The 26,524-nt window shown below is 45.3% G+C and overlaps 1 protein-coding gene across 1 annotated transcript in view; it reads right to left on the bottom strand.

Annotated features, from left to right (window-relative positions):
- Positions 1 to 25,736, bottom strand: part of ME3 (malic enzyme 3) — a gene marked incomplete at both ends in the record, with an annotated part of 199,014 nt that extends 173,278 nt beyond the window's left edge. Inside the window, one exon of the mRNA XM_082844916.1 lies at positions 25,554 to 25,736. Within this exon, the coding sequence (XP_082701042.1) occupies positions 25,554 to 25,736 (183 nt within the window). The remainder of the gene's footprint in view (positions 1 to 25,553) is intronic.
- Positions 25,737 to 26,524: the final 788 nt, after the last annotated feature.

Here is a 26,524-nt window from a genome sequence, read left to right as displayed (position 1 = left end):
TACACAAAAATAAAGTCAAAATGGATTAGAGACCTAAATGTAAGACTCGACACTATAAAACTCTTAGAGGAAAACATAGGAAGAACATTCTTTGACGTAAATCACAGCAAGATCTTTTTTGATCGAACTCCTAGAGTAATAGAAATAAAAACAAAAATAAACAAATGAGACCTAATGAAACTTAAAATCTTTTGCACAGCAAAGGAAACCATAAACAAGACGAAAAGACAACCCTCAGAATGGGAGAAAATATTTGCAAATGAATCATCGGACAAAGGATTAATCTCCAAAATATATAAACAGCTCATGCTGCTCAATATTAAAGTAACAAACAACCCAATCCAAAGATGGGCATAAGACCTAAATAGACATATCTCCAAAGAAGACATACAAACGGCCAAGAAGCACATGAAAAGCTGCAAATCAAAACTACAATGAGGTATCACCTCACACCAGTTAGAATGGGCATCATGAGAAAATCTACAAACAGCAAAAGCTGGAGAGGGTGCGGAGAAAAGGGAACCCTCTTGCACTGTTGGTGGGAATGTAAATTGATACAGCCACTATGGAGATCAGTATGGAGGTTCCTTAAAGAACTAAAAATAGAATTACCATATGACTCAGCAATCCCACTACTGGGCATATACCCAGAGAAAACCATAATTCAAAAAGACACATGCACCCCAATGTTCACTGCAGCACTATTTACAATAGCCAGGTTATGGAAGCAACCTAAATGCCCACCGGCAGACGAATGGATAGAGAAGATGTGGTACATATATACAATGGAATATTACTCAGCCATGAAAAGGAACGACATTGGGTCATTTGTAGTGACGTGGATGGATTTTGAGACTATCATAAAGAGTGAAGTAAGTCAGAAAGAAAAACAAATATTGTATATCAACGCATATATGTGGAACCTAGGAAATGGTACAGATGAACCGGTTTGCAGGGCAGAAGTTGAGACACAGATGTAGAGAACAAACGTATGCACACCAAAGGGGGAAAGCGGCGGGGGGTGGGATGGTGGTGTGATGAATTGGGAGATCGGGATTGACATGTATACACTGATGTGTATAAAATGGATGACTAATAAGAAAATAAATAAAAATAAGTTAAAAAAACAAACTGTTCTAAGATGACAAAAAAACACAGAAAAACAAAAAACTGACAGAATAGTTACTGTCTGTGGGGGATCCTATTAGAGTGGGTAAGATAAAAATAAAAGCCAAAAAAAAACCTCATCAGGAGTGTGATAAGAGCCATGGCAGTGGAATAATCATGGGGATACAATGGAAAAAGCCTATATTTGGTCTGGAGCTGTCAGGAAGGCTTTTCAGAGGAAGTGACACTGGCGCTGTCAGAATTAAGAGCAAGGGACCAGCAGGCACAAAGACCTGGGCTGAGAGACAGCCTGGTGTGCCCTGGAGATCTGTAACGCGTTTGGGGTAGGCAGGCACAGAGCACATGGTGGAGGAGAGATGAGGCTGCTAGGTTGAGAGGCCCCTTGACAGGGGCCATGGACATTGCACGAAGGAGTGTGCCGTTTGTAGTACAGGTGAGAGGAAGCCACAGAAAGCGTTTTAAGAAGCAGAGTGTCCATGTTTTAAAAATTTCATCTGGTGGAGGCTGAAATAGAAGTTGGACTGGGGGGTAGGAGAAAATGGAAAGAAGGCAATAAATAAACGTCCAGGGCTTCCCTGGTGGCGCAGTGGTTAAGAATCCACCTGCCAATGCAGGGGACACGGGTTCGAGCCCTGCTCCGGGAAGATCCCACATGCCGAAGAGAAACTAAGCCCGTGCGCCACAACTACTGAGCCTGCGCTCTAGAGCCTGTGAGCCACAACTACTGAGCCCACATGCCACAACTACTGAAGCCCGCACGCCTAGAGCCTGTGCTCCTTGACAAGAGAAGCCACCGCAATGAGAAACCTGTGAACCGCAACGAAGAGTAGCCCCTGCTCACCACAACTAAAGAAAGTCCATGCGCAGCAACAGAGACCCAACACAGCCAAAAAAAATAAAGTAAATAAATTTATTTTAAAAAAAAGTCCAGATGAGAAAGACAAGATCGTGAACTTCGCACACACGCATGCATGCACACACACACACACACCCGCGTGCGCGCGCGCACACACACACACACACACACACACACACAGCCGGTTCTGCCTGGACTGAAACACCCTGGCATGAATCACACCTGGTTTCCAGCTCCCAAAGAGGCCAGGTCTGGCTCTGCCAGGTTACCTTAGATATGCCCCATCCTCTTACTTCTCAGCTGTGGGAAACCCAAATAGCTTTTCATTTCCAGACTAACCTCAAACCCAGAGTTTGAGGTTATTAAACACTGTCTGTGAGGTTGTGGTCCTGGAAACTTCCTCCCAAACGATGTGAAGTACAGGGAGTACTACATGCCTGGACCCACACACAGTACAGCTAGGGCCATGCAGATGGAGGGCATCAGGGCTGCGCTAGGTTCCGCAATCAGAACTTTAAATTAACACAGCAATTACAGCCCCCAGGGGAAAGGGAAACTGGCATTGACTACTGACTTTATCTACAAATGCAAAAACAATCACAACCCACAGCATGCACAAAAGGAAATAAGTAGTGTTTAATGTGCCTTTGTTAAAATAAAAGCTCTTATGAGGGAAAAGACAGAAGCTCTTGTGGAGGGTAGGGTGAAGGGAGAGGACATATTGTCTTTCAAATTTCTGGAACTCTTATGAATAGGATGTCAATGTCAGTAAAAGGGTAAGAAGCTCACTAGCATTTACTGGGTGCCTACTGTGTCAGCTACTGGCTTAAGCAAGCACTTTAGATATATTTCGTCTCTTTTAATCCTCAAAATGACCTCAGGAGGTTGGAACTGTTATCCTCCTTCCATAGACTTTGGGAGGGAAAGATCACCTAGCCTTCCCGAGATCACACAGCTAGTAAGCAGCAGCGGCAAGATACAAACTCACGTCCCTCAAATTCCATTCCAAAGCCTGAGCTCCTCCCACTGTACCCCCTGTTTATCTCTGTATGGAAGTGTGAACAGCTGTACCTCCACAGCTGGCTGGGAAGTCCCTGAGGAAGTCACTCCCCTAGTGTCCTGTTCATATCTCTAGGGAACGTTAGACGGGAAGGAGTCTTGGAAGCAATCAACTCCGATCCCCCAAGATGGGGATCAGAGATGAATGGGGATCACTTCCCCACGACCCGCAGCTTGAGAGGAGGGCCATCAGTCTATAAGTAAGGTCTCCTCTCTTCCTGGCCAGTGTTCTCTTTGCTATATCAGGCTGAGGTCTCCTGTCTCAGGAGTCAATGATTTCCTGCAAAAGTTTGCTGTTCTTGTTGTTTTTTAGTAATGAGATTTCTATTCTCGCCTGTGTCTAAAAACGAGGTAGGGAAGTAAGTAATAACGCCTTTTCCCCCAGCAGATTTACTCAATGGAAAAGCATGATCTGTGTCTCCCTAATGTACATAATCTGCTTCCACAATATCCTACAAGAGAATGAGTAAGAAGTGATTAAATCACAGCGAAATGGTTTCATTTACAATTAGCGCTCAGTGTCTTGAAACACAAACCTCCCACCTAAATATTTATCCCAAGATAAACATCTCCCCCACACGTTGCCATGACCAGCTCCTGCTGCCACAAAAGCATACATCTAAACACACCCGTATCCAGAATATAAAAGCTTTCTATTGGGTCTGGATTCAAATCTAATTTTCTCCCAAAGGAAAAAAGAATTCATAAACTCAGTTACGCTGATCTCAGTGATGTCCAGAAATCTCTCTTTTCTACGAGTTCATAGAAAAATGTTAAAGGGAATAAAAGTGGAAAAGCAGAAAACTTTAAGGTGAGAGAAGCCTGAATATTCTTTCAAATTAAGTGATAAACAGGTTTGTTCTAAGAGTCACATGATTCGAAGTCTCTAAGATGGGCAGATAACTGGGACACAGTCCACCAATTATGTTTGGCATTGGTGGGTGACTGGAGACTGGGTGCGGTTAGCTGGAAGGGGGAGAGAACAGAATGAGCAGAGCTGATAGGAATCAGAACCCACCTCTGGGCATGTGATCTGACCATCTACTATCAGACAGAGAGAGTGGACGTGAGGCCAGAACCGACCTTTGGCCTCAGGTCAAACCTTAGCCACATACAGGTTTCTGTCCCAGCCCCTTCTATTCCCCCACCAGTAAGAACCATGGTTAAATGAGAACCATTTGAGAGGTCCTCGACGCAGGAAGAAGAGACAACAAAATCAAGACTGCATGACAATCTTTGGTGCTTAGGCCAGACTCCTGCAAGGAAGTCTCCTGGTACATTGGATCCTGCCACGGAGGAGATCAGGCTTGGTGGAGTTCCACAGAGCATATCAGCTTCTGGCACTAAAGGCCACCCCAGTTTGGAAAGGAAGAGAGTATGGGGTTTCCTAAGCTAGAAGGCTTCTGAGTCTGATTTCCTTGAACCCCAGAGGCCCTGATGTCCTTCAAGCTGCAGATGTATAGAGTGACTGCCATGTATGCAGAGGTCTCACCTCTCATACTCACTGGCTGTGTTCCCAGTGTTTGGGTCAACAGCTTTAGCATGTAACTACCATATGCTCAAATGACACTACTGGGATCACAGGCTTCTCGCACTGACTGGGCAGGTGGCAGCCATCCAGCCCAGTCTGGTTTTCTTAAGGTACTGCCTTACCTCTGCAGAGGTGTCAAAACCCACCAAAACAGTAGTGTTCCATAGGTACCTAGAAGTCATGCATTCCGATCCTGAACTATCTCGCCCCACCTACTGCAGACCTTGATCCTCACTCTTCTCTCCTTTCACCTCTTTTCCGCTCTGTCATGTCACACCTTCAGTCATGCTCTCCAACACGGTACACAATCCAATTCTTCTTGGTCTCCACCACTGGCCCACCTCCCCGTCAGGTTCTCCTCTCTCCTTCTTGGCTTGGGGTTTCCACCACTGATACTTCAGGATGCATCTCTCCCTCTCGATTCAGCCGCAGGATCTCACCTCCAGGATTAGAGCCCCCAGACTTGAACACTTACTGCTGATGGCAAGAAATGGGGGAGAAAGTGTTTCTGACTCCCCGGACGCTTAACATCATCATGTTTGACAACTGGGAATCCAATCAAGTGAACACAATATACCCTGTTTCACTGGGGTAAACGAAAGGCACCTGTTAGTACATCCTAGAAGAATGAATGCATAGTATACATTCAAATTTCGTATAATTTTCAATAACCCTTATGCGACTCTAATGGACTGGATACCATGTCCTGACACCACGTAGAAAAGAAGAGAGCTGGAGGAAAGTGTTCTCACTCACTTAGTAAGGAAGATAAGAAAGCAATAGCAAAATTAACAAGACAGTTTAAGGCAGACCAAAACCAAAATAAAACACAAAAACCAAATAAAAATTCCTCAGAAAAGGTTATTTGACCAAAGATGCTAATGAAGCCCTTGCTCTCTGAGAGAGCGAGTGGGAACTACACCGCAGAGGCAAAGCCAATGGAATACATGCTCTCCCCATGGAAAACAGAGACCTAAGGGTCCCTCAGATCTACAAACCACCGGCTAAATGGATGCAAATGTGTTTACAACCTTCCTTCTTTGAAGCTACAGTATTATGAAATGTTTACAGTGTTAAGCCCCCCTTATAAAAATTCACTTTTGAAGAGGAAGTGAATTAAAGATGACCACTGCAGTTATATGACACAGGGTAAGTTACACAAGATCAAAGACTTGGGACACCCACTGCGTAAAACCAAAGATTTCTTACAATTTTGCAAGAACTGTAAGACGACTAGCCTCCCAAGAATTTTCATTCTGGGAACCTTGTTTTCATCACTGAACTCTCTATGTTGTCCATGGCTTCATGGTTAGAGTCATATCACGTGACTGATCATCTTGCCCAGATGACACCAAAAAATGCACAGAAAACAAGAGTTGGCTTACTACGGTATTCGTATTGCTGATTCTATTAAAACTTTACCTCTCCTTAGAAATCTTTCCATAGTTATTTACCTAGACAAGTGACTGATACTGGGTCGAATTAGCCGAGAAAATCATTCCTGTAAGCTTCTGACTTTCTATTTTCCCTCTCCAGGAATCATGGTTCATAAAGACAAACCAGGACTCAGCAAAGAGAAAGGCAAGCAAAAACCCAATCCAACAGAGAATGTGACAGCACTTGTCTATGGAGGCCAAATTTGTGAAAGGTTCGTATCGCATGAACTTCAAATTCTTGTTTCTATTCCACCTAAGTCTTCTCAGAAAAAAAAATAGAGGAAGGAAGGGAAAAAAATACCTAAAGGAAGGAAATTCTCATCTAGAAAATATACTTCCAAACCATGAACATTCTTTCCATTTTCAGTGTAAGGAATTACTGTTTTTCCAGGGAACTGAGAGAAAGCACAGAAGAAGAAGGAAGTCCCATAAACTCCTACAGGTGTTAAAATAGCGTCTCACCCACGTCTTTGTGATGGGGGGCAGTGATGTTAATTACTGCCTGGGAGGCTGAGCAATGTCCCCATCATGATAAAAAACACCAGCTAACGTGAGAGTAGAGCCAGAACAAGGATGGTTAGCTAGATAAAGGTCAATGACACTAATATTCACAATAAACACTTCAGAAAAACAGAGCCCAAGTGAGTAATTCATCACATTTTCACCAGTCCCAAAGTACTCCTTTGGGAAACTCCTTTGGAATTTCATGTTTTGAAACATCTTGCATTTATAATAAATTTATTTTCCAATGTTTAAGATACACATAACTGGCAGACAGAACTTCTGCTACTGGCATGAGATCATCAGTATTAATAGTTTTATCTGGTTTAATTCTAGGCGAAGACAGAGGAATGTGACACAGTGATTAAACTGTATAAATTTATGGTAGAAACATATAAGGTTTCCATTAGGGTTTTTTTAGAATATTGGCAATAAACCTTGGATGCCTTTTGCTGCTACCATGGAGCTCAAGGAATTCTGGAAGGGACACAGTCTTCCACTTCCTAAGCACCTCTCACATCTGTGTCCACAGCACCACTGGCCACCTCAGGTCCTCCTCATATCCCTCATGGGAGCTGAATTCCTTGTTCTCTAGTCTCCCCGACTCTGCTCTTGTCTCCTTCCTTGGGCCAGAGTGATCTGTCTGTAGCTTGAATCCCACTGTGTCCCTTTCCAGTCACCTTCAGGACTAACGTCCAAGTCTTCCCCCAGGCAAAGAGCAGCCCCAGACCCCTAGGCAGGTCTGGCCCCTGCCTGCTCTCCAGCCATCCCTCCACACACCCTGCCCTCCTTCAGAATCACCGCAGGTCCGCACAATACCATGCCGCTCTGCTATATTTGCTTGGAACATCTTGCCCCACTTCGTCCACCCAGGGAATCCCTGTATATCTTTTAGGTCTTAGCACCAAGAAAAAACAAGTAGTTACCTCAGAAAAGAGGTCAGAGCAAATTTTTTTTACTTTATGCAACACATTATCTGTGTAATTTAATATAAGGACCAAAGGTCACCCACTTAAAGAAATGTCACCTTGTTTCTCCCCACCAAGACAAAAATTACTTGGACGTTATTAATAACACACTTTTAATACAATATAAAACCTATTATACTGCATTACACTGTGAGCTTGCAAATCTTTCTCTTCCTCTGAACTCTAGGTTCCTTGACAGCAAGGACCATGACTGATTCACCTCTTCATTTTTTGAACCCAGCACAGTGCCTGGAACACAGTAGGTGCTCAATAGATCTTTCTGAATAAACCACTGGATGGTCTCAGGAAACCTTGACTGAGTCTTGTTGCTGTCCCTTACTATCCAGGAGACCATGGGCAACTCATGTAGGCTCTCTGGGTCCCGGTGTCTCCCCTACAAAACAAAGGTAGCAACGTCTGCCTTGTGAGCATCAAATGACATGACCAGTCAGGAAGCCCCAAAGGTAAAACACAAACATTCCATTTCCTTGTTATTATGAAGGAAGTAACTGAAATAAACAGTGGTGATTAACTATGGCTGGGGGCGGGGCGGGGCGGTGACACGGCAGGGAAAATACATGCTGAGTCCGGGTGAATCTGAAGGTGAAGGACGCAGGGGACACGTCCTGTTCATTCTACACTCAAACCTGATTCCCAGTCCAACCACCCCCCTCCTCTCCCTGCTCCCTCCCTCAGCCCAGCCACTGCCCTCTCACGCTCCCACTGCTGCAGGGCCTCTAACTGGGCTTCCCAATTCCACTCCTGCCCCCTCCAGTCTGCTCTCCACATGGCAGCCAGAGAGATCTTTCATGAATGTAAAGCCGATCACATCCCTTCCTTGCTTAGAACCATTTAATAGTGTCCCGCTTTCCGGAGGACGGAACCCAGCCCATATCCCACAAATGCCAAGGTCCTGCACATAATTGAGATCCCCGAGCCATCTCCACCCTGATTTTAGGCAATTCCCCCCGCTCACCACACTCCTACTGGACTGCCTGCTGTCAGTTCCCAGAACCTGCCATGCCAAGGTGTTTGCGGCCTCCGGCTGTTGTCTCTGCCCAGAGCACTCTTACCCCTGGCTTCTCCGCTCGCTGGCTCCTCTTTCCCTAGGTCTTTTCTCAAGTATCACCTCTTAAGAGGTCTTCTCTCACCACTGAAGTAGACCCTCTATTATTCCCTCATGCCATACACTGTTTGTTTCTTCTCTACCACTAATAACCCATCTGTACACTTTTGTTTACTTACTGTCTTTCTCACTAGGTTACATATTTGATAAGAAGAAGGATCGTAGCTGTCATATCTACTATGTTATTCCCAACACCTAACAATGCCTGGTAGATGGTAGGTGCTCAATAAACATCTGATAGTTGGATGGATGGACAGATGGATGAACACATGAACAGATGGACGGACGGATGGATGGATGGATGGATGGATGGTTGGATGGGGAGGCAGAGAAGGAAGGAAAGAAAGAGATGAGATCCGGGTCAGGAAGCAGGATTCTGTGCGATATAAAGGTCTGTTAGGTTGGCAGCCCTAGACATCCTAGCGATACCATGAAGACCCTCAGGATGTCTTGGATAGAGATCTATAAAGGAGAGGAAGCCACGGAAACAGGAGGTGAGGGAGCTATAGGCAAAGTTTACCTTCTTCATACTGTTTTTCTCTGCTTGGGAATAATAAATATAAAGCACCTATAAGAGGGCCTGACATGCAAGGCATTAGGTAAATGTTTATTATAATAATAATTAATTATAATTTATTATTTCTAATATTATTATTCTAGCAATTATGAGTCCCAGAGAAGGCAGCTGACTCTGTGTGCATTTGACTAGTAGAAGGTCACAGAACATTGAACAGCTCAGTCAACAAAAAAGCAGCTGAGGATGCTCAAGACCCTGCAGCCCCACAGCCAAGGCTGGTTACTGGAGGCTGCACTGTCCCCCTGCTTGGCATGCCCCCCCTCCTGGCACCACCTGGCCAGCTGCCCCACTGGCACCCATGCCATCCTCTCCCACAGGCATGGCTAGGCAGCTTCCGAGGCTCCTCAGACACGAGGGGAAGCTGCTGCCAGCTCTTAAAGTGTGAGAACAGGGGAAATCTTTCAGCTCTGACAGGCGGATTTCGAAGCCTGTTTCTAAAAATGGCTGTTAATAGGCTTTTCTTCACACCATCTCCCTCTGCACCTGCTTTATCAGGAGGCAACTGCATTGCTATTCACTGTCCTGTGACCAAAGTGATTTCACCAGTCAAAACAAATAATTATGGGCTAGAAGAGCCCAAAAATAAAAGATAAGGGAGGGTCTGACAGGAGGGCTGAGCTTGCTGTCAAATGGTTGGTGGACTGTCTTCAAGATCATGTTACTGCAGAGAAAGACAGGAATCCCAAGATGAACGTGGGCGTCATGAACATGTCCCTTCATCGGAAATGGACACACAGGAGTGACAGCACGAGCTGGGTCAGCAGATGTTTAGGTTTGCAATATACATTGTTTAACATGAACACGTGGGCTTCCCTGGTGGTGCAGTGGTTAAGAATCCGCCTGCCAATGCAGGGGACACGGGTTCGAGCCCTGGTCAAGGAAGATCCCATGTGCCACGGAGCAACTAAGCCCGTGCGCCACAACTACTGAGACTGTGCTATACAGCCCGCGAGCCACAACTACTGAAGCCCGCGCTCCCAGAGCCCGTGTTCTGCAACAAGAGAAGCCACTGCAATGAGAAGCCCACGCACCGCAATGAAGAGTAGCCCCCGCTCGCCACAACTAGAGAAAGCCCGCTTGCAGCAATGAAGACCCAACACAGCCAAAAATAAAATAAACAAACAAACAAGCAAACATGAACAGGTCTCCTTTCAACAAGAGACTCAAAAGCACTCTGCTTAAGTCGATGGAGGCTGACTCAGGTGCTCTTTCAAGAGAGGAGGCACAGTGCTACCTGTCAAAGGCAGCGGGGCTAAGAGACAGATACCATCCAAGGAGGGCCAGAGTCACCCTCCACAATTCACTTCCTGGGAGGGACATTCAACACCTCTGGGCCTCTGAAACCTCATCTGTAAAATGGTGGTAACATATTAGGACCTTTTTTTTTTAATTGAAACACAGTTGTTTACAGTGCTGTGCCAATCTCTGCTGTACAACAAAGTGATTCAGTTATACACATACAGACATTCTTTTTTTTAGTATTCTTTTCCATTATGGTTTATCACAGGATATTGAATATATAGTTCCCTATGCTATACAGTTGTTTGTTTATCCATCCTATATATAATAGTTTGTATCTGCTAATCCCAAACTCCCAGTCCATCCCTCCCCCACACGCCCTTCCCCCTTGGCAACCACAAGTCTGTTCTGTCTGTGAGTCTGTTTCTGTTCTATAGATAGGCTCATTTGTGCCATATTTTAGATTCCACATAAAAGTGATATCATATGGTATTTGTCTTTCTGTTTCTGACTTACTTCATTTAGTATGATAATCTCGAGTTGCATCCACATTGCTGCAAATGGCATTATTTCTTTTTTATGGCTGAGTAGTATTCCATTATATATATGTACCACATCTTCTTTATCCATTCATCTGTCAGTGAACATTTAGGTTGTTTCCATGTTTTGGTTATTGTGAATACTGCTGCTATGAATATAGGGGTGCATGTATCTTTTTGAATTATAGTTTTGTCCGGGTATATGCCCAGGAGTAGGATTGGTGGATCATAAAGTAATTCTATTTTTAGTTTTCTGAGGAACCTCCACACTGTTTTCCATAGTGGCTGCTCCAGTTTACATTCCCACCAACAGTGCAAGAGGGTCCCCTTTTCTCCACACCCTCTCCAGCATTTGTTATTTGTAGACATTTTAATGATGGCCATTCTGACTGGTATGAGGTGGTACCTCACTGTAGTTTTGATTTGCATTTCTCTAATAATTAGTGATGTTGAGCATGTTTTCATGTGCTTTTTAGCCATCTGTATGTCTTCTTTGGAGAAATGTCTATTAAGGTCTTCTGCCCATTTTTCTTTTTTTTTTTTTCTGCCCATTTTTCCGATTGGGATGTTTGTTTTCTCGGTATTGAGTTGTATGAGCTGTTTGTATATTTTGGAGATCAAGCCCTTGTCTGTAGCATCACTTGCAAATATTTTATCCCATTCCATAGTTTGTCTTTCCATTTTTTTATGGTTTCCTTTGATGTGCAAAGGCTTGTAAGTTTGATTAGATCCCATTTGTTTATTTTTGGTTTTATTTCTATTGCCTTGGGAGACTGACCTAAGAAAACATTGGTACAATTTATGTCAGAGAATGTTTTGCCTACGCTCTCTTCTAGGAGTTTTATGGTGTCATGTCTCACGTTTAAGTCTTTAAGCCATTTTGAGTTTATTTTTGTGCATGGTGTGAGGGTGTGTTGTAACTTTATTAATTTACATGCAGCTATCCAACTTTCCCAGCACCACTTGCTAATGATACTGTCTTTTTCCCATTTTATATTCTTGCCTCCTTTGAAGAAGATGAATTGACTGTAGGTGTTCATTTCTGGGCTCTCTATTCTGTTCCATTGAAACAGATGGGAAGAGAAGAGGTAAAACTGTCACTATATGCAGATGACATGATACTATATATAGAAAATGCTGGGCTTCCCTGGTGGCGCAGTGGTTGAGAATTTGCCTGACAATGCAGGGGATATGGGTTTGAGCCCTGGTCTGGGAAGATCCCACATGCCGCGGAGCAACTGGGACCGTGAGCCACAGCTACTGAGCCTGCGCATCTGGAGCCTGTGCTCTGCAACAACAGAGGCGATGACAGTGAGAGGCCTGTGCACCGCAATGAAGAGTGGCTCCCGCTTGCCACAACTAGAGAAAGCCCTTGCACAGAAACGAAGACCCAACACAGCCAAAAATAAATAAATAAATTAATTAATTAAAAAAAAAAGAAAACGCTAAGGACTCTACACAAAAACTACTAGATCTAGTAAATTAATTCAGCAAAGCAGCAGAATACAAGATTAACATTCAAAAGTTGGTTGCATTTATTTACACTAACAATAAAATATCAGAAAGGGAATGTAAAAAAACAATACCTTTTAAAATAGCACCAAAAAACCCAAAATACCTAGGAATAAACCTGACCAAGGAGGTAAAGGACTTACATGCTGAGAACTGTAAAACATTAATAAAGGAAATTAAAGAGGATTCAAAGAAATGGTAAGACACCCTATGTTCTTGAATTGTAAGAATTAATATTGTTAAAATGGCAATACTACCCAAAGCAATCTACAGATTTAATTCGATCCCTATCAAAATACCCATGACATTTTTCACAGAACTAGAACAAATAATCCAAAAATTTGTATGGAACCATAAAAGACCCAGAATTGTGAAAGAAATCCTGAGGGGGAAAAAAAAAAGCAGGATGCATAACTCTCCCAGACTTCAGACAATACTACAAAGCTACAGTAATCAAAATGGTGTGGTATTGGCACAAAAACAGACATACTGTTCAATGGATCTTATCTGCTCAAAGACAAAGGGCTGGACAGGTAGTCTTCATAGTCTTTTGGGGAATGCTTATCCTTGGTTCTTATAGAGGAGAGATGCTCATTTAAAATATGCATATGCAATTAATTTATTCATTACCCAAGGCAGAGTGTATGGAGGCTGGAGGACTATCTAAACTCCCTGCTAGGTGAGGTGGGCCCAGCTGGATTTGAAGCAACTTTTTAACTTTAATGCTAAACTACCCTAGCAGACATTCTCTTGTCTTGCTCTCTTGCTATCATGATCTCATGAGACTGGGAGTGTTGTAGTGATGGTTGGTAGATAGATAGATAGATAGATAGATAGATAGATAGATAGATAGACAGATGAGAGACAAAAAGACAAGTTAATGGATAAAAAAATCCAGCTACTTTGGATCAATGTTCCTTTTAAAAACTTTGGTTAGAACGTGCCAAAATGTTGGGGCAAAATCCTGAGATTCCTTTGGGGTATGACAGCAGCCACTCCCTTCAACACCAGCTTTAAATTCTGGAAGTACCACGTTTTCAAATGGCACTCTGTTTTCTGCTGCTGAAGTCTTTTTAATTTCATTTTCTTTCAGACAAACATCTAGATCATCCAGCTTAAGACCCATCAAGTACCCGGAAATTATTTGTAAAGTCTCTATTCAACCTGCCTCTTCCTGGATTCACTCCTCTCTTATAAAGTCTCTGCCCAAATCCGATGTATCCACACCCATGGAGAATGAGTTTGGATTCCTCAGTCTTCCCCTCTCCTTCTGGACTGGATTCTCCAGAAGGGCAAGGACCAGGTCTAAACCCTATTAAGTCTGTGCCCTCTTCTGAGGCCCACACAGGGCTTCACACTATGTTAGAAACGGAGCAAAATTTTTAGAGCTGTGGATTCGCTGAGAATTAATTGAGCACTTACAATGTGCTTACATACATTATTTCATTTAATCATTATAGCACCCTGTGAAGTGGGTATATTTTGTTATCATCCCCATTCACAGATGTGGAAATTGAGGCTTAGAGGAATGAAGTGCCCTTCCCCAAATCCCACATATAGTGGATGGCTGAGCTGGAACCGGAACCTTGGGCTTTTCTGACTCCAAATCCCTAGATCATAGCCAGTGTGCGCTGTTGCCTACTATCTGGTCACAGGCTGTGCCCTGGTGATGGGGGGAGGGGGAGGGGGGCACACACAGCTGATTCTAGCTGACAGCTTTCCTTCACCACCAGAATCCTTTAACCTGTTACTAGTTACAGAGGTCTAAATCTAGGGTCTTAAGCACCCTCAAGGATGAGAATAAATCATCTGATCATAAAGGTGCTGTTTTTTAGATGAAATGCACCTGGTACAGCATCAGGGCAGAAAACTCTCTTAAAGAAATGGGTTCCTGGGCTTCCCTGGCGCAGTGGTTGAGAGTCCGCCTGCCGATGCAGGGGACATGGGTTCGTGGCCCGGTCCGGAAAGATCCCACATGCCGCAGAGTGGCTGGGCCCGTGAGCCATGGCCGCTGAGCCTGCGCGTCCGGAACCTGTGCTCCGCAACGGGAGAGGCCACAACAGTGAGAGGCCCGCGTACCGCAAAAAAAAAAAAAAAAAAAAAAAAAGGAATGGGTTCCTGAAATTTTTATGACCAAAATAAAATATTTCTCTTGGCTTTCAAAATCCTCCAAGCCCCATGGAGAGATCTAAGCATAATTATATCGTCACCATCTTTTTAGAAGAGATGGCAGATGGGGTTGTGTACTGTCAGTGTTCACCAGAGCGGTTTCTGATGTGTCCAGGAGGCAATGTGAAAGTAATTCACATCACTAACTTTTATTGAGAGTATACTATGAAGAAGGCATCGTGCGAGCCACGCAGTGCCTAAGAGGGGGTCCTGGCTCTGAAGATGACATCCAGATGGAGACAGACACATGCGTTATGAGTATATACTGAAACCAAATGTAGAAAAGGGCCATGACTACACAGGTCACATGCCAGAGGAGCGCAGAGGGTGAACGAGCCACTTGCATGGGGCATTATCAAGGAAGGTGGCATGGCAGAGGTGGCCCTGGAGAGCTGAGCCCTGAAGATTTTCATAAGTGAACCCACTGTGAATGGTACCCCCAGGAGTTGGGAAACACAAAAGGAAGGAAAAGAACAAAATAAAAGGGCATGTCACAGTCCTAGAGATCTATCATTAACTCTGCTTGTAGATTAGAGGTTTTGTAAAATTATTTAGCTCTCTGAAAATGGGGCCCCTTACAAGGTATGGGCCTACTGCTCAATTTCTGCACATTCAACCACAAAAGGTGGCTGTCCTCAGAGAGAAAGCCATTCTCTCTCATGGTTTGACGTAGACGACTTCTCCTCCATCACCTTCATCGCCGACTGCTCTTCCACAGAGTCAGTGATGACAGAACTGCCAGAGAGAAGAGTGTTTTCGCACCCCTCTCCCAAGCTCCCATAGCACTAGTACATGTTCTCTGCATCACACCACCCTTCTGAATTGAAACCGTCTGCTTACTAACTGGTCCCCACCTCCACCCTCTCACACATAAGCTCCTGAAGGCAAAAGAAGTGTTGTATCCACCACTGAGGTTCCACTGCCTAAAATATGTAATAGACACTCAGCAAATGTCTAATGAATAAATTTAATAAATAAACAAATGAGTCTTGGGAGAATTACACAAATTTAGAGGGCAAAGAGAAGGAACTTTTTCAAAGTTCCCTCCGAGTCCCAGATTCTGATTCTAACAGAGCCAGCGGGTATGGTCATAGCCCATCAGAGGGCCACAGCAGGGACTGTCCCCCATATAACTGGCAAGGCCCCAGAGCATCAGACTTTACATACCAGTGTAAGTGAGAGGGCACTTGCACACTGGAAGTGGCAGTACAGCAGAAGGGGTGAGGATGTGGGCCCTAAAACAAGATGGCCCAGGTTCAAGACCCAGCTCTGCCACTATGAACTGCTAGACCTCCAGCAAGTTACCTAACCTCCTTGAACCTCAGCGTTCTCATCTGTAATACGACAGTGTATGTCAAAGCATCGTGATATTGTATTAAATGAGTTAATGTGTAGAAACTGCTTAGAGCAATCCATGGCACATCGTATGTCCAAAAAGATGCCAGCTCTTATCGTTATGACTTGGATTCCTTCCATAAGGCGTTCTGCTACTGAAGGAAATTCAGTATAATACGAATCTAGGTTGGAATCCTCAACACCTCCTTCAGAAACCGGACAAAGTGGGGATGGGAACCGTCTACTGTGAATGGAGACCCAGCTCCACTGAAGTCATGAGGGAACATGACAGCCTTTGTCTCATGGGGAAAGTCACTGCACAGATCAACAACTCAGAAGAGATGCCACCTTGTGCAGATGCTGCCTCCCTCCTGCTCTTTTCTGAAAGAACAAGGCAAAACAAAACAAAGGAACAAACAGGGTCTGCCTTCTCCAGAGTTCCACACCACAGGGGAGTGTGTTTCAGGACCATTATGCTACGGGCTTCATGGAGATTACTACCAAACAACGATACAGAATCCAGACAAAATGCTTTAAAAAGAATAATATTCTCAAGTTGCTAATCATTCAACTCTATCCCCTATGGTCCCTCTAGCTTTTCATATCACTTCTGAAAGCAAAGCAGCTTTAATTTTCTCTTATTCAAGTTCCTCAAAAGCTGATGATCTTTCTACCCCAAAACCCTCTCCTCAAATGACTGAGTACTTTTTACTCTTTACTTTGTCCTTTGGGTAGGAGCTGTGTTTTCACCAGGCTGCCAAGCAACCATCTGGGTACAGAATGAATGCATGCTTTTAACTGCTGACCCTGGCACCCCCAATCATGGGCTAGCCCTCAGATTTTCATCACACAGTCATAGAGCATCTTTTGTGCTCTGTGTCACAGAGGCAGTGAGACACCACCCCAAGGATTTCCCAATGTATTATACTTTCTACACATCAAAGTGAAGATCTGGAAGCTGACTATAACCTCGTCTTTGCAAACAAAAGTGCCTCACACCATTGACCCCTTTGCAATGGCCACATGAATCAAAACGCCTTCTCCCCCTGCCCTTCACTATAAGACTGGCATTGGAAAGGAGAGAGTAGATGATAAAAGAAACTTTTGGTAGAAATGACACAAATGCAAAGTAAAATAAAGCCGTAACCCCCAGAGCCTACAGAGGCCCAAGAGGACCAAGAGAAACTGGAAACAGAGGCTGGAGATGAGCCTGAAAAAGCGTCCACAGAAACTCCATATATAGAGTCCAGATTTAGATTGACTTTGACACCACTTGGCCCGTCTGAGCCAGACAACATGAATTTCTGGGTGGGATTTGCCCTCCAGTGCTGCTGTTACAGACTCTATATACTGCTGTTTACCACTGTTTTCAGGACAGGTGGAGGGTTCCCATGTTGACATTTTATTACATGAATCTAAACACATTGCCTCTAGAAGATAAGAAAATATATGCAAGCAAATCTTGAAATAAGACTATTTTAGAGGGATTTCCACAGGATCAGAGTGTCACCCTTGCGTTACAGATGGGTCAACTTCCAAAAGTTGATCTGTTATTTACTTGGCTCTAGAAACTCAATTTCCAACAGAAACTGTAACCTAAAATTGAAAAGACAATGGATCATTAAAGAAAATTACATAAAGAGGAAATAAATCTCCCATAATTCCACTGCCCTAACATGATCATTTTCACACATTTAGTTCCAAGTCTTTTTATAGAGCTACATCTTTCTACAGTAATGCTCATGGATATAGATTCCACTTAGTATTTTGCATTTTGAATTAAGCAGTCATAAACATAAGCCAACATTTCTGAAATCTTCATAATGATCACACAAATGCTAATCTAACACATAATATACTTTCTTTGGAGAACAATTCAACTGTTTATAACAACATGTTTATGAGAAAACACTTTCTGAGCATCTGTTTTGGGTTCTAGGAGTAGCAGATCTTCCTCCTGTGCTCCTGCATCCCATCCCACACTTCCTTGATTTCCTGACCCCGAGATAAGAGGCAGTTCCTGTTATGATGTCTTAGCCCAGTTGGGCTGCTATAACAAAATACCATAGACTGGGTGCCTTACACAACAGAAATTTACTTCTCATGATTCTGGAGACTGAAAGTCCAAGACCAAGGCATGGCCGATTCAGTTCCTGGTGAGAACCATCTTCCTGGCTCGCAGATGGCCATTTTTCTTGCTCTACTTTCACATGGCAGAGAGGGAGAGGATTAGTGTCCTTTCTCTTTTTATAAGGACACTAATCCCATCATGAGGGCTCTACCTCCCAAAGGCCCCCCCCCCTCCAAAATACCATCACATTAGGGAGATAAGGCTTCAACATATGAACAGGGGTGGGGGTCACTGAATCTATAACATGGTTTCCTGTATCTTCAGCAGGGGTGCTGCAGCACGGGGGAATCAGAGAAGTTCAGAGCAGGGATGGGGGCTGCCAAGACTCAAAGTAGAGGGTGGGAGCTCTAGGAAGTTGGAGATGCTGACAGAAGCCGGGGTTTCCTATCTCTGGCCCACAGCCTGGACACCCCCCACCCTTTGTTTTTTTCTGTGAGCCTCAAGAATGTCTCCATCCATCTCTGCTTTCAAGGTACCATCTGTGTCTCCAGAATAGGGTCTCCCTTTCCCCAGGCTTGGCTGGTAAAACTGGAAATAACAAAGGGTGAACATCTGTGTTGTGCTTCTCCAGTCTTCACAGTAAGTGGGCCTCTGGGCACACAAAGGTCTGATGGGAGATTTATCCACATTCCAGATACAAGTGATCTTGGGCATATAAACCCCATAGAGGGGGATACCGGGGAAGGAAAAGCACCAGAGGAAAAGAAGGGGGGCTTTGGTGAAGGAGGAGGGGGAAGGGAAAGGATGAGAGGCAGAAGCCTCAGCAGATGTCTCTCTGAATGATTCACTCATCCAATGACTGTTTACTCGGTACCAAACTATGGACCAGGCACTGTTCTAAGTACCTTGGATACATCAATGAACAAATAAAACAAAAATCCCTGCCTAAATGGAGCTTACATTATAGTGGGGAAATGCACATAATAACCAAGAGGTATGGTAAGTAGGAAAATTAAACAGTATGTTAGGAAGTATCAAATACTATGGAGGAAAAGTAGACCAAGAAGGTTGAAAGGGCTGTTTACAACTTCCCATGGGTGGTCTGATAGGTCTCACTGAGAAAGTGAGGAGCCTTGAAGAAGGTGAGAGAGTTAACCACATGGTTATGTAGGGGCTGTGTGCTCTACAAGAGGGATTAGCCAGTGCAAAGACTCCAGGTAGGAGCATGCTTGGAGTGTTTGAGGCCAGCATGTTTGGGCAGCACGTGAGGCTGAGGAGTAGCAAAAGATGAGGTCAGGGAGGGTCAAATCATGCAGGGTATGGTAAGAACTTTGACTCTGCAGGGTTTCCAGCGGAAGAGTGACGTGATCAAATTTCGTTTTACAAGGCTCACGCTGGCTGTTGTGTGGAGAACAAACAAGAGGAACACAAGGAGAGCAGCTAGGGGGACACTGCAGTCATCCAGCAGAGAAACAGTGGTGCCTTAGGTCAGAGTGGGACCTGTGGTGAGAGCAGAGGGTGGATTCCAGATCTAGTCTGAAGACAGAGCAACAGGACTCTCCGGTGAATTGGACATGGGGTCTGAAAGAAAGAGAGTGGTTAAGGATGTGTGCAAGGTTTCAGCCTCTCAAGGTGTGGTCAACAGACACAGAGGAGCAGATTGAAAGAAACAGGACTGCAAGTTGGAGAGCCACTGGAAGGCTCCTGCCTAATCTAGACACAAGACGATGAAGGAGTGAACAAGGCTGGTGGTAGAGGGGATGTAGAGAAACTGATGGATTTTAAAAGTTGGGATAAAATTGACAGTAAATCAAATTAAAATTTCAGATAAGCATTTTGTAGCAGTTTCCCCAATAGCCATTCTTTCTTTCCTTAGTGGTACAGAATTTTTAAGTGGATATATGGGTGCCCGGCTAAAGATTACATTTCCGAGATTCTCTTGCAGCTAGGTGTGGTGTATGACCAAGCTCTGGACAATTGGATGTGAATGGAAGTGATATTTGCAACATCCAAATTGTGTATATTCCCTTCTGACTGGCTTCTGTATGGAATTATGGCAGAGCCTAGAAGCAACCATCTTGGACCACGAAACGTAAGATGCACACTGAGGATGGCAGAGCAACAAAATCAAGCCACATACCAACCTGCGATTGCCTACCCAGACTTGTTTATGTGAAAAGTACACTTCCGGGCTTCCCTGGTGGCGCAGTGGTTGAGCGTCCACCTGCCGATGCAGGGGACACGGGTTCGTGCCCCGGTCCGGGAGGATCCCACATGCCGCGGAGCGGCTGGGCCTGTGAGCCATGGCTGCTGAGCCTGCGCGTCCGGAGCCTGTGCTCCTCAACGGGAGAGGCCACAACAGTGAGAGGCCCGCGTACCGCAAAAAGAAAAACAAAAAAAAAAAACACAAAACACTTCTATCTTGTTTAAGCCTCTGAGTCTGGGGGTTACTTTGTTAAAGTTGCCTAACCTTTAGCCTAACTAATACAAGTTCTTTTAGCTGTTCCAAGCACAAAGCCCTATCAATCCCATGAAGCCAGGACAGTATTTGACAGGGAAGGATTTTTTTTTTTCTTTCTTTGCGGTACACGGGCCTCTCACTGCTGTGGCCTCTCCCGTTGAGGAGCACAGGCTCCGGACGCGCAGGCTCAGTGGCCACGGCTCACGGGCCCAGCCGCTCCACGGCATGTGGGATCTTCCTGGACCGGGGCACGAACCCACGTCCCCCACATCGGCAGGCGGACTCCCAACCACTGCGCCACCAGGGAAGCCCCAACAGGGAAGGATTCAATTCCAACCTGCCTCTGCTTGTTTGTTCTTAAAATATCTGAACAGTATTTGAGCTTCGATGCCCTGAGTCACTGCACAAGAGGCTTAGATCTAGAGCAAACTGCTGCTTATGGAAATAATGTTCACTTAATAATGCATTGCTTCTTTATCAATCAAGGAGGCCCAACCCAACATCACATCTGAAGCAGAGGTCTCAGGAAGACACATTATGTTATCGGCCTTTGGGACACAAAACAGCATCTGCAACAGACTTCTAATTCGGTGTACAACCCAGCTATCACCTCCTGATTGATCAGTAAGCCAAGTGTGTGATGACAGACTCCCCCCAACCCAAAGGAGGCAAGATCAAGTTCTACACTGGCACCGAACAAAAACATACTTTAGTCAAAGGCAAATCCCAGCTGTGTGGGAGTCTAATAAATTACCACTGCATGTAGAAGGACTGAGCTAAAACCTGCGTGGCCTCACATGTGCAGCCAGCACTGTAGTGCAGGCCCCCAGGCCTAAACACGTTTACTAATCTACATGCATCTAGTCCACATGTGAAGGTGGTCACCACGCCTTGCAGTTTAAGAAGGCCCCGCTGCATGAAATGCGCTGGTCCATAATCACAGTGACCGGACCAAGCACGCTTCATTCATTCTTTCCCTGACCATCAAGCTGATGGTCTTTCCCAATCATCAGGCTGATGATTAAGGTCAAGTAGGTGTATTTCCTCCCAATAGGCTATTTGTAGACATTTCTCTAGACAACAAGAGCATGAGGCTAACTGTAAAGCAGTGACATTAAGATCCATAAAACTGAGAGGAAAGGGGTTGGGACTCGATTGAGATCATTCAAAGAGCAAATATTTATTGAGCATCTCAAGTCAGGCGTAGAGAATATTGTGTGACAAGACAGTCTCTGTCCTCAAGGTGCTCAGGATCTAGTGTGGAAGACAAATCAACCAGCCATGACAACAGGGCGCTCAGTGCCGAAAGGAAAGAAACATGGAGTGAGAAGACAAATGGGAGGGGACTCAAGTCTAGTTTGGGGAGTGGGAATAGAACATCCCTTCCCAAGAGAGGCCAGAGATAAGCTGGGGCCAGCAACGTTTTGATGGCTCACTTGCTACTACATGAATAGGATGGGGATGATTCGTCCTATGAAGATACCCTATAAAATGGGGTTGATAATTGCCTGTTTAATATAAGTAAAATATGTCTGATGTCTTGTAATATGTAATCAGATTTACTCTGTTGCCACAATCTACATGGATAACAGAAGAGGTCATTATGTAAATTTTAGAAGAAAGGCACAATATTAGTTTTGTTTGTTTTTTTTTTAAAGGGAAGTTGAAATTGATGTATTGCTGAATTTGCATCAATCAGAAAATCTAGACTCCTGTAGGGAACTTGGAATCATCCAATTCCAGTTCTGTCATCGTTCTGAATGTGCCTGAATCAGTCAAAGCACATGTGAATGAGAATTCTCATTGTGATTCAGTGGACTGAAAATCTGGAGGTGGGCTTCCTCTGCCTACTTCTGCAACAAATGACAATCTCTGTGGCATCACTTGACTTTCTCTGCCTGTCTCTACATCTGAAAATCAGATGCTGGATGAGAACAATGGTTTTCAAAAGCTTTTTTTTTAAATGACAATCCATAGCAAAAACTGGCATTTCACATGGTGACTTGGTATAATACTTATGTTTATTAAGTTTAATACATTTCCTATTTTTTCATTCTATTCTAACTCATTTCTTTAACATAAAAATGCTGGTTAGACCCAAGCTAATTTCACATCCAACAATTCCAGACTAGGCCATATCTAAGGGAGCTTCCAACCCTGATTCTGGAACTTGTCAACACGATCATCTAATACTTAGTGCCGTACAGTTTTTAAAATGATTTCACCCCGCGATCCTCATAGCAGTGGTGTGACGTGGGCAGAGAGGCTAATGAGATTCAGCACAGACCGCATGGTGAGGTTATGGCAGAGCAGGGACCAGACCCTGACTGCACAAGAGCAGTGATGCTTGGCCTGTGCAGCAGCTCTTCTTCTCTCAGAGAATTCCATCTCCTGACGACCCTCTGCCCTCAAGCTTCAACTGAAATGCCTCTCCTGATCTGTCAAAAGCGGGAGGCAAACCCAGAGAACATGTTCGAAGAATGTAATGTTAGCTTTCATGTTCATGCCCTTGTTACACCCTTCAGGAACTACCCAGTGCCTGCCACAAATGCATGAAACTCAGTCCCTGCCCTGGAGGGGCTCGGAGTCTAGCAGAAAAAAATCCACCCACAGACCCACCCACTAAGTACTGGTCCCTTTCAAAGCTGCCCTTCTCTTGTTTTCTCAGTGATAACCTCAGTCGTTCTGTTTAACTCAGCAAGTCTCCCCATCTGGCTGATGGAAAGTGCCAAGCGCCAAGCCTTCCCCGGAAACTCTCTGAGTGCTGGAGGTCGGCAGGACAGCAAGAGGGTGGCACCTCAGTGGGAAGAGAGGGGCGGCTCCTAGGCAGTGATGCTCCCTCCATTGTCTCCCCTCCCTCCCCAAGGGCGAGTGCGGGAGGCCAAGAGCCTCTCTCAGCATCACTGCAGATACCCTCCTCACCCCAGACCAGCATCAGCTGACTTCAGGGATACACAAAAAAATCTTTAACATCATGAAAAGTTCGGGCCCCTAGATTTATGGATAATGACCCATTTATATTATTTAGGAGGAAAAAAATTACATCAAGAACAAGGGCAAGGGGCAAGAGTGCTTTTAGGGAACCATAAACTTAGGGCTAAAATCAAAAAAAGAGACATTCAAGTCCTTCTTTTATTTTTTTTAACTATTCATAAAGCATTAAGTGCTAACTGTAATATGCCAGTATTTCTAAAGCAATGATCGTTCAAACAATCACAGTCAGTAGTGGGAATTTATTATTTTGCTTTCCAGCATCTATCCCTCCTCCCTCTGATGACAATACACAGATTTACTGGGGGGCAGGGTGGGGAGCCATATCCCCTTTATTCTAAGCCAGTTGGTATGGGTGTCCCTAACCTAAACTCTCTCTTTAAATCCAGGGGTGAGCCCTGACTTACTTAAATTATGGTGACCGGTTTGGGGATGGAAGGGAATCCAATCAGAGTCCATGAGACAGAGACACTCTTTTTCTGAGGCTCCAGAGAAAGCGTCCTTTCTCTTCCACAGGAGCTACCAGAAGAAAATGTCTTTCTATCCCTGGATGGTGTGGTATGAAAAAAGGAGACGGGGGACTGTGGCAGAATCCGGGTGAAAGACTCTACTGGATGGAGTCTGAGGATGCAGCTGACCTTGCAAAAGCAGAGCAGAGACCCAGAGAGAACCTGCATCCTTAAGGATGCCATCTGGACTGCTGGGTCGAACCCTTCCTTCCTCTAGATATTTAGCTAAAGAAATCTCTTATTTGCTAAGCCAGTTTGAGCTGAGTTTTCTAACACTTGCTACCAAAGTAAATTTAAATTCATAAAACACCTTACCTATCCCAAAGTAGTAATAGACAAAGGATTTAGGGTTTCTCTGGGGGGAAGCAGGGATTGTAGTGTGACAGATGGAGGTTGAGAGAAAATTTTCTTTCTTAGCTTCTATTAATTCTGCAGGAAATAATCACAATACTTAGTATCTATATAATTGTTCCTATTTCTCAAAAACACCTTTTTCACAAGTAATTCCTCACTTGAATTTCACAATCCTGATTCAAAGAAATTATTCAAACTTTTATTTTGTAGTAATTACTTATTTACCAAGCACTTTATATAGTTTAAAATTTGATTTCAAGTTCAGTAATTCATTTGATTGTCACAATAACAGAATGTGGTAGGAATGGTGGGTCTGTCATAATATCCACTTTAAGCAGGAGAAAGTTGAACCTCAGAGAAATTAAATGAGATGCCCAAGTTAAATCAAGGAGGTGTTGGGAGACAGGCCTCAAATCCAGGTCTCTTGGTTTTAACACCAATGATACTAAACTCTACTCCCAGAAACAAGTGTGTGTGCTCCTAAACACTGGGTTAGCAGTGGGCTGAACTTGACCCAAGCACCTGAGATCCAGACCCAGATTCCAGTGGCAGAGCCAGAACTAACTAGCTGGTGACCTTGGGCAAGTTCCCTTTGTCTTGTTTTCTCATTTGTAAAAGGAGAGGTTTGAATTAGGATCTGTGATGCCCTTTCAAGGTCTAAACGTTCCATAATTCTAGACTTTCTTGCCCTCGCTCAAATTAAAAATCTTTTCCTCAGAATAATTATAACCTTAGCTGACATTTGTTCTCACTGGATGTCAAGTACTGTGCGAAGAACGCTACCTCCATTTTCTCTTTAAATCTCACAACGCTCCCGAGACAACTGCTTCCCTTTTACAGACAGGTAAACTTGGACGGACAGAGGTTAAATGAACTGCCCAAGATCAACAGAATCAGCAAGCATCAAGGGGAGATCTGACCTCAAGCCAGACTGGCCATGAGGACCTTAACCCAGTCTACATTTGTTCTTACGAAAGAAATTAGGCTTCCTGCATTACTGATTACCACTTTCCACGCAGAAAAGGTGTGGTAAAAAAGCCAAACCGAGTTACACCAAGCCTCCCCAAGGCAAAAATGTAAAGCCGCTGGAAGGGCCTCTGGAAGGATCCTCCCCTGGCCCAGGGGGCGGGGCGCCCATCCCGCGGGCCACAGAATAGTGGCTTGGGCCGTCCTACCCTTCCGGACCTTTACCTTGTTGAGATGCGGGTTCCGGGTGACATCGTATCCGCGCTTCTTCAGGGGCACCGGGCGCGCCGGGCCGGCCTTGGAGTGGCAGCCTCGGGCGGGCGCGGGGGGCTCCCAGTGCCGGACAGCGCTGCAGGCCCGGCTGGGTAGGAGAGCCAGCCGCGCGCCCGTGCCCAGCGCGGCGCCCATGGCCCTTGCGCAGACCTGGCACGGGGAGACACCAAGGTCAGGGGCGCCTTCCGGCCAGCCAGGACCCACGCGCGCCGCGGGGCACCGAGCCGGTGCCAGGGACGCGTGCTCCGGGAGAGGGCAGGGGTCTCGCAGGGTTTAAGGCGCCAGCCCCCCGCCCCTCCCGCGCGGCCACCTGCGCGGCTCTCTCTGCTCGCTTGCGGTGCACAGGCCTCGCCAAGCCCCCGGCAAAGCGAAAGCAAGCTCAGGAAGCCGATCCGGTGCGGGCCAGAGCCCGCGCCACCCACGCCCCCATCCGCGAAGAGGAGAAAAGGCGACTGCGCGCCGAGGGGTCCCCGAACCTCCAACCCCGCTCGGTAGCTCGCCTAGGTCCCCTGCTTCCCCAGCCCACCTGTGCTGCGCCCGGAGCTGATGTCTACGCGGCCGGGCTGCGGGGCAGGCGGGGCGAGACGCTGCGGGGCCGTTATACCTCTCCTGCCAATGGCTGGACCGCGCCGGCGGCCGCGAGAGCGCAAGGCTGGTGCGTCCTGGATAGAGCGGTCCAGAAACCTTTGTTCGCAGTGCGGGGCCTCCCCTGAGTGCGCGCGAGGAGCGCCTCACAGCCGTGTGCACTTACCTCCCCGGTGACAAAATGAAGCGTAGGATACTCCCTGAGCCTGTCGGTCTTGACAAGCCATACGCACAGAGGGGGCTTAGCATTTAGGGATCAATGTACCCTCTTACAGTCCCACCATTTGGAGAAGGCCCTGGCTTCTGGATAATGAGTAGAAACCCTCAGGCACCCAGCG

Source organism: Leucopleurus acutus, assembly GCF_964270905.1.
Source record: "Leucopleurus acutus genome assembly, chromosome: 8".
NCBI classification, from domain to species: Eukaryota; Metazoa; Chordata; class Mammalia; order Artiodactyla; family Delphinidae; genus Leucopleurus; species Leucopleurus acutus.
Note: the sequence above shows the minus strand (reverse complement) of the source record. Positions and strands in the feature narration are given on the sequence as shown.